General features: G+C 43.8%; 1 protein-coding gene across 12 annotated transcripts in view; it reads right to left on the reverse strand.

The window, feature by feature from the left end:
* The window catches only part of CACNA1A (calcium voltage-gated channel subunit alpha1 A), a 1,156,221-nt gene that overhangs the window by 276,495 nt on the left and 862,523 nt on the right, over nt 1-17,203 (reverse strand). For all 12 annotated transcript variants that reach the window (XM_069230415.1, XM_069230416.1, XM_069230412.1 and 9 more), the window contains one exon: nt 3,878-4,028. In XM_069230415.1, coding sequence (XP_069086516.1) covers nt 3,878-4,028 — 151 coding nt within the window. The remainder of the gene's footprint in view (nt 1-3,877; nt 4,029-17,203) is intronic.

A 17,203-nucleotide genomic window follows, 5' to 3' on the forward strand; every position in this document is an offset into this window, starting at 1 on the left:
CCAATCCAAAGCCTCCAACATCATCTGCGGCGTACCCCAGGGCTCATCTCTTAGCCCGACGCTGTTCAACATCTACATGGCCTCCCTCGCACAAGTGGCCCGTCAACACAACATCATCTCCTACGCCGACGACACTCAACTCATCCTCTCCCTCACCAAGGACCCACACACCGCCAAAACCAACCTCCACGAGGGACTGAAAGGCGTCGCCGACTGGATGAGAGGCAGCCGGCTGAAACTGAACTCGGACAAAACAGAGGTTCTCATCCTTGGGCCCACCCCCTCCGCTTGGGATGACTTGTGGTGGCCAGCCTCGCTGGGTACCCCACCGACACCAACCGACCACGCACAAAACCTCGGCTTCATCATCGACTCATCCCTCTCCATGTCAAAACAGGTCAACGCCGTCTCCTCTTCCTGCTACAACACCCTCTGCATGCTTCACAGAATCTACAAATGGATCCCAACCGAAACAAGAAACAGTAACTCAGGCCCTCGTCAGCAGCAGACTCGACTACAGCAACGTACTCTACGCTGGCATCCCGTCCAAACACCTGCAACGCCTCCAACGCATCCAAAACGCCTCCGTCCGACTCATCCTCAACATCCCTCGCCACAGCCACATTACCCCCCACCTGAGAGAACTTTACTGGCTCCCTGTCAACAAGAGGATCACCTTCAAGCTCCTCACCCACACACACAAAGCACTTCACAACACCGGACCAACCTACCTGAACAGCAGACTCAGCTTCTACACCCCCACCCGGCAAATCTGCTCCGCCAACCTCGCCTCCGTCCCCCGCATCCGGCCCAGATCCTACGGCAGCAGATCTTTCTCTTACCTTGCCGCCAAGACCTGGAACCACCCTCCTGTCTGACCTAAAACAGATCCAGGACCTGCTCTCCTTCAGAAGACACCTCAAGACCTGGTTCTTCGAGCAGTAGCAGCACCCCTCCCCCCCCAGCGCCTTGAAACCCTCACGGGTATGTAGTGCGCTTTAGAAATTGATTGATTGATTGGTTAGTGCTCCCTAACGTCAAGGGAGAGCTATGAAAGAGGTTTTGGCAGACCAGTCTGGCACCTGGAGGAATATTCAAGAGGCGAGGAATCTGCACATAGAAATATTCATCAAAACTACTGTTAAAAATAAGTGACTTTTCCTTCTCCAGCAAGGTACCCTCTCCAAAGTCAAAACCATAGAACTAAATACAAAGCAGTACCAGAACATGAGAAGCAGGAAAAAAGGTTGGGCCAATCAGGCAAAAACATTCCAAAAAGACACTTGCCCCAATTGAGTGTAAACCCTAGTCACTGTATCTAAAAGGAAATGTGAATGAAAATGTGTACAGACTAAGACCTGGCTGTTTTACCAAACTCCAGAAGAGACTATTTCGAAATAGCACTGCCTTACCTCTGATTTAGTGCACTTTTATCTGAACCAGAATTGGGTCATTCACCTTGGAATAATATAACTGAATACATTGCACTTTGCACCTAGAGAGGATTTGCTTATTACCCTGAGTATAGAAGACCAACAACTGTCTAATCAGCCTAATTGACTTAAGTAATTTGATAAAGTACTACAAAGCTCTTCTAAAATTTAAAGAGTGAAGAATACATTCTGCCAGAGTTCAGGATTATGAAAGAAAAGCTGGCAAAGAAATGGACTAGTTGAAATGGAAATCAGAAACAACTTTTGGCAGAAAGACGGGAGTCTTAAAGACAACCCTGTCATGGTGAAAAACTGTAAACGACTTATCCACTAAAGGAGCCTGCAATGCTATGAACACTCATAGCCAAGGTTATTGCTACCAGACAGGGCTCGATCCACAACAATAATTTTCCTATGTATTTATTCCTTCCATGAAATTTTACCTCAAATTTATATTAAAGAAGGAAACAGGCCAGATGACTTCCTATAGACAGTAGTAGCAAACAAATGATTGCCAATAGAGCCATCTGACACTCCAGAGGCTCACACTGGTGGCCTATACATCACATACAAAACTACTCTATGTCTTGGAGAGTCATGAGCTTGTACAAACGGCTGTCCAAATATCCATACACTGCTGCAGTAGATTAGGCCCATACTGCAAGACCTCAGACGCTAGGCAGTGAAAACAAATTTGCCCAGGTCATAATGGTAAATTCTGTCTTTACATCATGATAACAAGTCCCACCTAGATGAAAGCCTGAGGGGTGATGCAACTGACATCTATGGAAGGTCTGTGAATCACGTCTACCTCGGCCAAGAGGGAGCCACCACGATCACTGTGCACCCCAAATTATTGAACTTCCTTAGTGTAACAAGTCTCAACGAGATTGGAGGAATGGGATTCAAAGATGTCCGAAGTCAATCTGTTGGCAGCACATACAGTAGAAACTTTGAGTTTGGCCATGTGGATATGTTAGGACAGCGTTCTTTCTTTTCATTCATAGTGAACAGATCAATGTGAGGCTCTCTTTAGAAAATGAAAATGGGATGGGAAGAAGTTCCCGTTCATGCTTGTCTGTGAAATACTTGCTCAAATTGCCCACTGAACATGCTCAGAGAATGCTGAACAATCAGTCACACATCATGCTTAATGGTTCAAAGCCACAATTGTTGAGTTCTCGAAGTCCTCTAAAGAGAACAATTAACCTTGCCCTCCTTGCTTGTAAACACAAAACATGCTTGTTGTGCCGTCAGCCTGCACAACAATCTCCTTGCTGTATGAGATCTTGGTTGAAAAGGTCCTCCAGTTACGTACCCCAATCTGCTAGTGGGGGGTCCGTGATGGAGCATCGGTTCCAAAAGGTACTCTTTCTGAATATCTTTCCGATCCATCTAGCAGCACATTGAGAGACAAACAGTTCTGTTTTCCCAAAGACTAGTCACTTGGGCCCATTGCGCTCAAATGGGTTACTAGAGTGGGCACGTGTCCAAGTGGGAATGTGGGATCAGAAAAAAAACATGCTGATGGCAAAATAGAGGATATTTTATTGACCTGTAGGCATCTCTCCAAAACATCATTTTTTTGTTGTCCAGTAAAGATGGCTACTGGAAACTGAACTCCTGGCTTGGGGAACACTGAAAACCTCATCCAGTTGATGAAAAACACTAGGGAGTGTAAAGGGCAAATCTTTGTCTGAAAAGCCAGAATTGCTTCTTCCTTCAGTGGTTCCAATAGCAGCTACTTGCCCAGAAAAAGACAGACATGAATGTTGCCCATCTGGAGATGGTCCACCAGTAATGTCAGGCACTTTATGCAAGCCTTTTCCACATACTTCAAACAAAAGGAATGCACTGTAAACTGGAAATATTACTACACCAGCTTGAATTGAAAGCACTTCCAGACAGTTTGGAGGCTGATAGTAATCAGAAAATCCTGCTGATCGAGACACAGAGCAATGGACTGTACGGTCACCATTTCTGTTTATTTTAGGATCGTAACCTGTTCAGGAACTATACCTCACCTCCTTCTCTGTGCCCCTTTTGCCTCCTACGAAATATCTGAAATACACCATGTTTCCCTACTAGGAGAATGGAACCTCCTGTACCGCATGTTTTAGAAGCATGGAAGCTATGTCTTGCTGAAGGCAGATAAGATGCTCCATAATTGGGTTGGTTGTCTCCCTTGGGAAATTGAGGTACTAAATGAACTTTCCTACACCTTTCACTACGTTTCTCACCTCTGATGGAATTGCTGCTTATACATTTTTCAATTGTTGTTTGAAAAATGCTTTTTTTGGCAGTCCCCCTGTGCCTTTTATACACCTTTAATTCTGACAACTATCCATGGTGTTGCCATAACAGCAGGATGCACCATTCAATTCTATGGTGCTATAAATATCTCTGCATTTCTGTCATTTTAGGATAGAAGAAATATCACTCACCAGAAAGGAACAGAGGAAGATGAAGGAGACAAAGTAAAAATAGGCAAACTCATTCCCACACTCTTCCTCTCGGATCCCAGATCGAGGGTCACAGGGTTTCCCACCAAGACATGAGAGCATGATGTCATGCCACCCTTCTCCTGTGGCACTCCTGTTTGGGGATGAAAGAAAACAACATTTTAGAATTGGCATGTCAATTGTGCACTCTGTAACATAAACATGGTCAATATACTGCCTACCACACAATCATGGTAGAATATGTGAATTGTCTGTTCTATAATAATGCTAGATTAGGCAAACTACCTGCACCCAATAATGGCAAGTTGTGTGTAATGCCTTTGCATTAACAATTCCATTTTGTGTGTACTGCAGCCCCTCATCAACGGTGGAATGTGTGCAATGGTTGTTGCATAAATATGTTAGATGATTTACATACATACCTCTTGTTCAACATCGTAGTATGTTTATATTGTTTTACTAGGAGAGGACAGCAATAGGCTCACATTTGCCTCTACCTGTAATAATTTGAATATGGACTATTTTATACACCACCCAATCTGCAATCACACCAAGGAATCTCATTAATAGTTACCTTGTCACAGGGTGGAACAATTCAATATCTTGTCTAGTTGAGTTTGTTTCATGAGTGGCAATCCCATTAAACAAATGATTAAATCATGATTTAGCTACGATTAAATTAAAAATCAGTGAAGCTGTTTTGAAAAAATATTATAATACAGATCTACAACTGGGCAAAGACACCTTGCCTCCACCCTAAAGCCTGCAACTCACTCTATTGAAGTAGTTGTTTATTCCCTAGATATTATTTCATTTCAAAATAACTTTTAACCTGTAAAACATACACCCATAGCTAAATTATTCCCTTACGAGTCCTTCTTTTGGATATATTGGATTGTTTATCAAGGTTATTATGAAGTGTTAGTCCACAAAGATGGTACAACATCTTTAATGCCTGTTCCATAACAATGCCAGGTAAAGTGCCACTCCATAAAGATGCACCAATATGTGCATGACAACTCTGTACAAGTGACATGTTTGTTGAACCACCACTCCAAGGAAGGAAGTATGCACCATTTTCCCCATAGCGTTGGAAGGTTACTTGAACTACCACGCCAAAGTGTGCCACAATATGGGCAATGCATGTACTAAGCTATATGACCAGCTCTCTACTCCAGTGGAGGAACATTTGCAAAATCAGCTCCCAGATTAGTTATAAGTTATTTACATTAATAAATTACATTTATTTACAGGCTTGCATTATTGCCTATCATCAGGTTGGAACCCTTGGCAGACAATGTTTAATAAAAGTGTATACAGACACGCATTGAAAACACACATAGGGGGTGATTTTAACCTTGGCGGACGGCGGAGGATTCCCCCGAGCAGCGGGAAGTCGGCGGGAGACCGCCGACTTTCCGCTTCTGACCGCGGCTGAACATGCTGAATGGCATGGGCACTGCAGGGGCCCCCGTAAGAGGGCCCCACTGTGTATTTCAGTGTCTGCAATGCAGACACTGAAATACGCGACTGGTGCAAACTGCACCCGTCGCACCCCTGCAACTACGCCGGCTCAATTCTGAGCCGGCGTCCTCGTTGCAGGGGCATTTCCTCTGGGCCGGCGGGCGCTCTTTTGGAGAGGGCCCGCCGGCCCAGAGGAAATGTTTGAATGGCCGCCGCGGTCTTTTGACCGCGGTGCGGTCATTTGGCGGCGGTACCTTGGCGGACGGCCTCTGCCGTCCGCCAAGGTCATAATCACCCCCTGTGTCTTTTCTGAAGAGTGAGCATCTCCTTTATGGCTTCCTACTGCAACTGCTTCAGAATTTTCCAGTTCCACCCTTGCACATGTTTGTGCTTTTCCTTTTGAGGTGGATTTGGAAGGTTTTGCTGCAAACTTCACAGTGTATCCATGCTTGATGATATCTAACACACATTTGTCTCCCAATTCCACATGGGATAATGCATTTTGCTTCTTAAAGGCATGGGCAAATGGGTTACGGAAAACTTAACCAAGTCGGACTAGCTTACCTTGGTTATTAAATCGAGAGAACTGGCCTTCTCTTAACCTTTACCCTTGCTTATTAGATTGACCTCTCAGCTATTTCTGTAGTTGGGATAAGGTTGTGATTGATAACCCCAATCTCCTGATTTTGCTGCCTGTAGTATGAAAATGATAGATGCTTCTGAAGGGAGCCCAAGATCTTGTTGTGTCTGTATCTGTTTTAATGGTCTGGAGTGCTTCATCCACCTGCTTGCTAAAGATATTGTGACCCTCAAATGGCATATCCATCATAACTCAGATAATAAGATTGCATCAAGGTAACAATGCCACAGTTTGTTGGAGCCTCCACGATGAACTCACTGATCCCATCCCCGTAAGTAGGGACATGAGACAAGGCGTGTGCTCACAGCTACACTCTTCTCACTTTATGTCACTGATGTCATAAAAGCCCTACAGGAGTGAAATCACGACTCCCCTAAGCTTGATGGAACCCCTATGCTTGCACTGGTATTTGCAGATGACATCCTTTTGTTATCACAGACCGCAAAGGGCTTGTAGAGGCTACTTGATAAGTTTAATGATTATTGTCATACCAAGGGTTTAGAAATCAATGTCAGTAAGACCAAATACGTGGTAATCACACCCCTTAAGATGTTTAGAGGGACTATAGAGTTGCAACAGCAATGTTTAGAGCCAGTATCCAACATTCATTATTTGGGTAAAAAGCTTGACTCCAACCTCTTGTGGTGCCCTTACATCGATAGGAGCAAAGCCATTCTTATTCACAGTGTTATGGCAATACTTAAAAAGCAACAAGCAACAACATCTAGAGCCATTTGCCCTGCCATTGAAGTTTATAAGTTCAAGGTCCAAGCAGCTGCATTATATGGAGTAGAAATAAGGTGCACAGGCAGTGTTGATAAGCTGTCTTTGGGTGACAACAACTTCACAGGATCTCTATTACACCTCCTCTTTGTTTCAAGACATAGCACTTAAGAGAACAGAGCATGTAGCAGCCCTGAGACCTCTGCTTTATTGGGTGGACAATGCGGGAACCTGCTTTGTATTGGGAGGGATTGAGGGAATTATTGGAGCTTGACAAGTCTCTTAGCTTCTGGCATATTGAAAATTGGCTTGTTAATCTAAGCCTAAAATCCTTTTGAATGATCCTCAATCCCTCACCACACTTTCTAAAAACACTTAAAATGGATTTATTAGGAATATGAGTGTTAATTTACACCATCTCTCCAGGCTAAGAAGTCTGTCTTCACAATTTTTGCTCACCAAACCTATTTTACACTTCAGAGACTTCCGGGATAATTTACATCCTCAGTTGCCTAAAACACCCCATATGAAATTTTGCTATGGCATTTAACAAATCAGGTTTCACAGAATGAGATGGTAAAATAGCAATAGCAACTCTTGGGACTGTAATTGTACCCTGTGCTCTTTGCAAACTAAATAAAAGGTGGTGCACATGTTAGTGTTAAGTCTTGCAGATGTAAACCCTAGAAAGAAATGGAATTGCCCTATATGCCGTAATCCAGGTTTTAAGAGACATGTAAAAGCACCTAAGGTCCTAAAAACGTATACATCCCGCACAGTTTATAGCTTGAGCAGAAACTTATTCGCAGTCATGCTCTTGCAGAGGAGGAGAGGCCAAAAATTCTAAAGTTTTAGAGTTTTAGAGAAGTTGCAATTCATTCATCCTCACACATCTTACCTTGCTGTGCCATTACTGAACTGGACTCTTATGAAGCTCCTAATTTACTTTTTTAATTCTTCTCTTCTTAAGATGACTCCAAGCGATTAGCTTAATGTGGTGCAGTAAATTAAACAAGGGTGATCAAATACCATGACAAGTTCCAATTTGTTAAGGGCAGTTGTATTGTTTAAAAAAGATCATGATCTCTAGTCTTTTAGTGTGGTCTACTGTCGTTTTAATATCGATGGTCATGTTTGTTCTTAATATCACCTTAAGTGCTTTATAACTGGAATAGGGACATCAGTGTATGTGTATAGTAGAATGTCGCATAAGTAACTCAGAAGGAACTCTAACTCAATCTTAGTGATATAATTTATTGTCTTAAATTCACGTTTACTGTTTATTTATAATAATGTTTAGACCACATAAATGAATTGAATTTGGTACCACAGCATATTAATCCCCAATATAGCCTGGTTTCTATATTTACACTGAATCAGTTAATCAAATTACATGGCATAAAATGTTAGACTGCTTAGGTTTCATGGTAAGCATATTGGACAGCACCTTGAAATCCTATGGGTGATTAGCCGTGCTTTACAAATCCATGATTGATTGATTGATTGACCTATCATGAGGTTCTTGCGGATCAGGATGAGCTTTAGACAGTTTATTTGGCTGTAAACATAAAATACTTTGAATCTAGTTTTGTCTCTGTGTGGTTATGTATTATTTGTTTCTGCATGATGTAGTTATGTGAACTTTAATGGGTTTTTACCGAAATAAAGTGTATAAATCTACCTCAGGACCAAGAGGTGTACTTCTGAGTCATTTATGATGTGTCATCACTCTAACGCAGCCAATATGTCTGAATCCATTCATTGACATATCCACTCACATATCTATGGAGGTCAAATATATATTTTCACCATCCTTTAATATTGCCTTTGCTTGTATCTTGTCTTCTTCAGAGAGTTTGTATGTAAAGGGTGCAATATTTCTCCATAATTACTAGTGGTAAAGTGACAATATAGTCAACAAGTTTGCAGCCTTAATTGAATTAGCTTCCAAACATGTATTCTTTTATCTATAGAGTCCACTTACAGCCCTCTCTGTCTGTGAAAGATCATGGAGGGGATGGGTTCCTTCATCTTCACTGTGCTGCAACAGAGACCACTGAATCAACCTTAAGCGGATCCAGAATCCAATTAGGAGATGATTATAGGACTTTGTATTTCCTTTCTATCCTTGGCAGGTTAACTAAAGCCTTCTTCCCAAATGTGATCGAAGATTGAAATTGTCTAAATACCTTTATGTGTCTTCTCTTTAAAATTGAAAAAGAAACATTAATTCTCCACTGAAGCACTAGGAAGGTTAAACTTCAGAGAAACTCTTTGATGAAAGCTCTGAAATCTCCCAATATCACCTAGTGGTGAATCGTAAGGTATTGGTTCTGAACTATCATTGTCTGTTGCGACAAACTGATCCCACTTTGCTTCTTTCACTATGGAAGGACTTTGTTAAGTTTCAGGGGTAGCACCTACATGGTAACGTTGATGATGATCATCATAATCACTTCTCACCATGTCATTCTCATCGTGATCCTCATTTAAGACATCATAGTCCCTATTTCCCTCACCTGTGTAACTACAAGGAGAAGGTGTAGAAGATGGAATTGGTGATGTTGATGAAGACAGAGAAAGAGATGGAAGCAATGTAGGTCAAGCAGGGTGGGCCTCTCATGGTTACAGAGCTGATGGCACAGGAGGTTGTGGTGTAGTGATCAGTGGAGGTTGTCCCACTGTTGATGATGAGAAATTCTTCTATATATTTTGAACCATAGTTCGAAGCATTATAAGCAGCTTGAATGATACCTGAACTAATGGCAGCCAAGGGGTGCCCCACAGTATCTGCCATCTATATGGCATGGTAACAAAGATGGTTAGAAAGAAACTTGGCTTTTGTATCAATCTTTTTAGTGGATACTCTATCAACCTACAGATTCCTTACTCCTTGAATATCTCTCACATCAGACTGAGTCCAGAAACCTTTAAACAGCTCTCCATGCTGGTAGGGGCTTCTGACTCCATTTCGACATTACAAATGATGCAATCCTGACATCACTGGAGTCAGAAAGCACCTTCACTGGCACCCTGATGACAGTTTTCCGTCCATTTTCTTTTTCGAGGTAAAAATGATGAGAACTTTATCAGATTGACAAGGTGCAATACAGTATCTAGAGAGAAACCTCATTATGGTATCTGTCTTAGTAAACCAGCCTTCAAATAGAGAGGAGGGTGGAGTCGGCAAGGAATCTGTAGGTAGATAAATTATTCACCAGAAAGAGTGCAATCAAACTAAGTAACCTTTTCTTCTCATGGAAGCTTTTACCTTGAGTTTTCTCACCTTTTCAGTAGCTTCCCCAAGCACTACCCAACCAGGAGGTGACTTTGAAAGGCTGTGTAAACTGAGTAGTCCCGAAGAATGAGCGTGCAAAGCAACCTTCCTTCTGTATCTCTGAATTTAAATAGCAATGCTTTGTGGAGGTAATCCCAAATTGCTGCTTTTCAGGTATCTGCAATGCAAAGTCCCCCAGGCAGAGCTGAAGCAGAGGATTTCTCTCTGGTGAAGCGAGCTCTGATGTCCTCTAGGTATTCCTTGTTCCATAGCATATCTTAATGCATATGATGATCCACCTTGACAGCGTCCTTTTCTGGATGGGTTTGCCCTTCACCTAGCCAGCATAGCCTATGAAAAGCTGATTGTCAATATAGAAGTCCTAGGTATGGGCAATGTAAAAACTGACTTCTCTCTGGGATGCAGCCAATGAAGCCTCTCTTTCTCTTTACTGTGATGCAAAGGAGGAAAAATGCAGGTAAGGTGATGGACAGCCCCACAGGAAAGGGCGTGACCTCCTTGGGCTGGAAAACAGCCCTGGTTCTAAGAACCACCTTGTCGGGAAGAAGGTAGTGAAGGAGGCTTTCCACTCAAAGCCTGCAACTCACTGACACACCTCGATGATTTAATGGCTACAAGAAGACCAGTCTTAAAAGTAAGCAGTCACACCTGTCCAAAAGGGGAACACATTAAAACATATAAGAACAAGATTAAGATCCCATTGTGGCATTAGAAAAGGAGGAGTGGGAAGCATTTTGGTGAGATCCTTCATAAATATTATGGCTATTGATAATTTGAAGAGGGCTAGGTGGTCCAGGAGACAGAGAAAGACTGACCAAGTGGATAGGTAGCTCTTTACCAACCAATGCAAACAACTGTTGAAAAAATAATATAATGTGCCAGAGAAGGGGGCGTTATGAAGGTCTATTGAGTTGTCTGCACACCATTTGACGAACCTACCATATCTCCCAGAATATACCATTTTTGTGGAGTGTCTGTGGGCACATATCCACCACTTCTGGAGGTAGAGAAAGCCATTCAGTTTATCCTGTCATTCTCCAAGCATGATGGAGGCTATGGAGTTTGGGGTCCAATTCCTGCAGGTCCAATGATGTCTACCTTGTGAGGAAAATGTAGTGGGAGACACAGGAAAAGGTGCATCAGATCCACATGCCACACTCTTCTTGGCCAGTCCAGGGGTATTAAGATGACTTGAGCCAGGTCAAAGCCAACCTTCCTCGGCATCTAAGGAATCAAGGGTACGGGTGGAAATACGTACTAAAGCAGAATGTTCCACTTCAGTTGTAATGTGTCTCCCAAAGCTCCTTGCAATGGATACTGAAGGGCACAGAACCTTGGGCACTGAGCATTGTTGTGACTGGTGAAAAGGTCCACCTGAGGTGCACCCCAAACCTTTAACATGTATAGGACCACCCCTGGATGAATTCACTACTTGTAGTTGGCAATGTGATGCCAACTGAGGTTGGCTGCTCAAATATTCAGAACTCCTGTCAGATGATTGGCAACAAGCCAGAGTTGTTGCTTGTGTGCTCAAGATCTTTTTGACAGCAAAGATGCTAGCCTACGCCACCTTGCCTCTTGATATACCACATTGTGGTTGTATTGTCCGTCAAGATCGGGAGAGACTGTCCACAAAGGGTGGCAGGAAGGCCTTGAGTACTTGTCAAATCGCCTGCACCTCCAACAGACTGATATGCAGTATCTCCTCTTCAGGAGACCACAGGCCTCTGCTCTCCTGACCCTCTAGGTGAGCTCCCCACCCTATGGTTGAAGCATACATTATCACCGTAGTCACTGCTGATGGAAATCGGAATTGCCTTTCTTGCACTTCCACACTCCACCACATCAAGTCCACTGCTGCATCCTCTGAGATTGTTAGAGAACATTGTAGCTCTCCACCATGTTGGGGCCACTTCCTGCAGAGGCACCACTAGAGGGCCCTCATGTGCCAGCATGCATGAGTGACCAGCAGAATGCAGACAACTAGCAGATGTAAGACAATCAGAAGGGAAATCTTTGCTCCATTCTGAAACATCTAAATCATATCCTGAATATCCTGTACACTCTGAGGACAGGTCTACAGACACCATTCAGTCTTCTGCTTCCAGTGTGACACCTGCCCAAGGAAAAGCATTTTAAACTTCTCCTTTTGCAGGAACCAGTTCAGACCCTAAAGTCTAGGATTGGACGAAGGCTGCAATTCTTCTTTAGAACCAGAAAGTACCAAGAATAGCATGCCTGGACTTGTTGCTGCTCTGGTACCAATTCCACAGTCCTTTCTTTTTCCTTTCTATTCCTCTGCTGAAGAATAGAAAGGAAGTCTGATGAGTAGAGAGACCTGCTGGCAGGGCAGGGCATAACCACCTTCCACAATCTGCAAAACCTATTGGTCTGAAGTTGTGGTCCTCTAGGCCTGTGGAATAGAGGATATTCATCCTCCAGCTGGTGACCTATGGTCTGACAAAAGAAAACTAGGGCTGAGTGTCTCTGATAGCCAGGGAGGAGGATGAGGAAGAGAGTCAAGGGGTTGCCTCTACCTTTGCCACAGCCTCAGTTCTGTTTGTAGAGTGGATTGGCTTGCTGCTGTTGCATGGAGCGTTGAGCTTGCGATCTGCCTCAAAAGCAGAGCTCTCAAACCCATACATTTTTTGTGCTGTTCATAGTCCCACTGTTGTCTCTGCATGTCAAGCAACTTGCTGGTGGCCTTGCTTTTCTTGAACCTCTCAAGAGCCGAGTTTGCTTTCACTCCAAAGAAGTGCAATCTATCAAATTAAATTAAATTGCTCATCAGAGAAAACCCTGCGTTCCTTAGCCAAGCATGGCAACTGAATCACTTGCTTCGCTGAAGTGTGGCCATCTTTCACTAGCTCCGTGAAGTAAGGTTGGAGGTGTTCTGGCAAGTTTGAGATTGTTAATTGTGCCATGTCCCATGGAGCATGGGTATAAGGCCCCATTAGGAATGCTGCAGTGATGGATTTGAGAGTCATGCATCCAGCAGAAAATGACTTCTTGGCAAAATGCTCTATTTTGTTTGACTCTCTGAAAGTGTAGTGGACTGTTTGGAGGAGCAAAAGGCTTGAATGAGAACGCTTTCTGGTGACAGGTGTGTTGATAAGGTGTACAGGCATGGGCCTATATCTTCTTAGCATCACCACATTGACAGTGGGAGATGAGGTAGGCTCCTTCCACACAGCTCATTTAGAGCTTCATTAAAGGGTAGTAAGGGTCCTGCAAGATGAGCGGATGGATGCAATACTTCGATCAAGAGATTAACTTTGGCCTTTGTGGGCGTGAGCCACAGATCAAGGGACCCTGCTGCCTCTTTCAATAACTGTGTAATAGTTGACTTCCAGCGGTGGAAGGCCAGTCTGGGAGTATATCACTTGTGACCCTAAGCATTGTGAAGTCAATGTCCATGGGAAAGAACTCTACATCACTGTTATCCATATCTGGCATGAGTCCTCAAGTTGGTCTTATTTCCCAAAGAAGAGACCCTCTTTGATATGATGTTCTGCCTTTCTTCTGGACCTAAGGGCAAGAGCAGGAAATTTCATCAGCGGCAATGGGTCTGGGGCAGAAACCTGTTCTGGTGGAGTCGGCTGCGGCACTGGGGGAGTTGGTAATGGCAGGGATGGCTCACTTGGCACTGAGGGATAAGAGCCTGAAGAATCTTGAGTGAGAGAGGGGTTAGTCTTGGTGCCGGACCCAAGGCGAATACCAACACTGGAATCACAGCCTGGGTTATAGGAGGCAAAGGGAGGCACGGAGTGAAAGGAGCCAGTATTGCACCATAGGCATAACTCATAGGAAGCATGGGGCCTGTAGCACACCAGAAGGGACCATAGCCCTGCGAAATACGTCAAACATGGTGTTAAAAAATAAGGAAGGGTCTGTTTCAGGTGCTGGAATTTGGGGTACGACTGCTGGACAGGGGCCTGGGTGATGGCACCATAGGCATCAGAGGATTAAGGATTGGTGCTGGGTCTAAAAAACCTAAGGGTGCCGGATCATTGGGAGGAAGCTCAACCAGCTCCAGTTCCAGTGGGATAGAATGAGGGAGAGTCTTGATGACTTGCCATTCGAAGAGCGTCGTCACTCAAAGTCGTGGCATCCCTTCTTATGTTTACTCTAGGTTATTTTGACTCATGGCAGGGACTCTGTTGACCTCATCCTGGACCTAGACTTTTGCTTGGCTCGATGACCATCTGGGCCTTAAATAGCCTATCTTCTCTTTCCTTTATGGCCTTCGGGTGCACACATTGCGATCCATCCTCAGGCACAAAAGGCAGATATTACCTGGGTCTGTTATAGACATTTGTTCATCACAGTCCCTGCAGGTTTTGAAGCCTGAATGTTCATGAGTGATATCTATGTATTTCTCTTTAAAATTTTGAAGAGTTGAAAAATGTGAGGAGATTAAAGCTGATGGCACAGAAAGATGGAAACCGACATCAGGGAGTCATGGGGGGTACTTTATGGCTACAGTGACATCAGGATGAAATAGTTTCCGGTGCCAGCAGGGGCAGCTCCTCCATTATAGCGAGGAGCATCACCTCACTGTTAAAAGTGCCTCCAGACGCTGCCCAGAGATACAAATAAAAATGGTAGTAAAGTTAATTTATTACCATTTCATTTTCATCTCCCATCATGAACCGAGTGTCACGATGGGGTGGTGCCAGCTGAGTGCCCGTGCCAATAGCAGGGAGGAGTGGTGAGCTGCCTGTGGCACTTGTTTAAAGTTTCATGTCTCTTTGGCTGGCTGTCTTGCGATGGTCAGCCATACATGCACACTTTAAATCTCTCAACCCAGCTGTCTGAGACAGCTGGGCTGGAGAGCAAGAACAGGCCTCCAGTGCTTTCGGCAGTGCCAAGAGAGGCCACTGTCTCCAATCCTGGCACCTCTTTCATGCTGGTTAACAGCATGAGAGCAGTGTCAGGACTGGTTAAGGGATTTGGAGCCTAGAGAGAAGAAGGAAACCAGAGTGAGGAGATGTGACCTTGCAAGCAAGGTAAGCTGTTTTTTCTTTTATTTTATTCACCCCCTCCTTGCACTCACTCATTTGCCCACCCCACCACTCTCAGTAGTTTTCGGCTGCCCCTGGGAGCCAGCGCCTCCTACCAACATGGAGAGCTATTGAAAAGTATCTAGATTCAGTATGATATCTGGAATAGTCAAAAGGTGAGTAAACTGCTGGTAGAATTATCCATCAGAAATGGACATCTACACCTCTGATAGCATGGACTATCATAGTCCTCCTCAGATTTGACATCTTTGATGTCCAAGTCACTTGAAAACCAGTGAATAGGCACCCGGTTGTCATATTTTTGGCTTTCTTCCTGCTCAATGAAAAAGCTTCAATGTGGTCCACATTTTGCTCTTTTTTACCTTTCTCCTCATCTTCTATGGCTGAGGAATGGTACTGGGATAGTGTATAAGGAGGCCATATTTGAAATATGAGAGGACGTACCATCGGTCTGTAATTCCACAGCTGACAACAGTAGTGTGATTCTTGAGACAGCAGATACCAGTGACACTTTGGCCATGGTCGAAAGTAAAACTGATGAATCCAATCCAGCTTTTGGAGCAGATGGCATTTGAACTTTCTTTGCAAGCAAATAAGGCTACAACAAGCAACACTGTGAGTACTAATGTTGTTCCCATCGGATGTATTGCAACCGACAAGAATGTGCAATGTGTTTTTCCAAATATCAATGAGACTGACGTTTGCACAGCTGGAGACAACGCCACCAGATAACCGTAGACAGATGAACCGACGACTGTGGGCGACCAAGAACTGATAATGCCATTATTGGGATAGCAACCAAGCAATGAAAAAACGTTAATGATGTAATTTTCACCTTTTTGACAGGCCTTATAGGGGGTTATTCTAACTTTGGAGGAGTGTTAATCCGTCCCAAAAGTGACGGTAAAATGACGGATATACCACCAGCCGTATTACGAGTTCCATAGGATATAATGGACTCGTAATACGGCTGGTGGTAAATCCGTCACTTTTCCGTCACTTTTGGGACGGATTAACACCTCCTCCAAAGTTAGAATAACCCCCATAGTCTCTATTGGTGTTTTATCAGCCTAGTGAGTACACTTCCTGATACCATCTTGCAGCTTCTTCTTGGTTTTTGATGTGTGGCTAAAATGTTGCCTGAGCCACATTGCTAAGATCAGAGGGTACTTTTAGCTTCGAGGAAGTCTATGAATAAGACTTCTTTACAGGTGGCATTATTTCCATTTTTGTTTCTTGGGAATTGATCAAGCACCAGACTACTTTTCTTCCAAGAGAGCTAAAACTAAACACTTTTGTCTATCCTTCAAAATATTCAAATAGAAAGCTGTTCAAATGGTGCATTTTTGGGAGCATGTCCAGTGTATAGACAATATAAACAGCTGCAGCTACTGGTCCCTGAGACATCTTCAGAGCCGCAGGGACTGTAAGGAGCTGCTGAGCCCAGCCCAAATTTGCCTGCATGCTTAAGCACGGTGGGAGCGGAAGACGCTCCCCTAGACATATAAAAAAGGGACTTGTCCTCCCCCCACCACCATTCCCCTTCTATTATTCCTCCGGGCCCCGCGCCCATTTACCACCTATACCAATCAGGTGGTAAATGGCTGTAGATTTAGCCTTAGTGTTTTTCCCAGAGTGGGGAAAAACATGCAAAACTGGATCCGGTATAGCTAGGTCTGTCTTTTATTCCCCATTCCAGGGGAAACATCTAGCAATCTCCATAATACCACAGGGTGATACCACCTATATCATAAATGCTGGTATCTCCCTGCAGAGATTACAGAGAACTTGAAATGGAGCCCATAGTTCATTGCTGTTTTCATTATTACTGAGGGTCTATACACACTGCTTTGTTAATATATATTGACGGTTCCCTTTGTTACAACAGAAACTAATTCAAGTGTGTGAATCATTCAAAGAAAGATCCCGTGTAGCAGAATGCTGTTTATGTGAACTGCCTGACATCCAACCATGCTAGACTAAAAGCAAAGCCTAACCTAGGTGATCTGGAGGTCACAAGTATGAATCACAGCAAGGTGGACTTAGCTTCCAATCCATTCGAAGATGGGTAATATGAGTATTACTGCCTGCAAGCAGATCTATTTGTGAAAAATACCATTCACAGAAAATGTTGTCCAGCACTTATACATGTAAGACTA

This window comes from Pleurodeles waltl, chromosome 4_2, assembly GCF_031143425.1.
Source record: "Pleurodeles waltl isolate 20211129_DDA chromosome 4_2, aPleWal1.hap1.20221129, whole genome shotgun sequence".
In the NCBI taxonomy this organism is placed as follows: Eukaryota; Metazoa; Chordata; class Amphibia; order Caudata; family Salamandridae; genus Pleurodeles; species Pleurodeles waltl.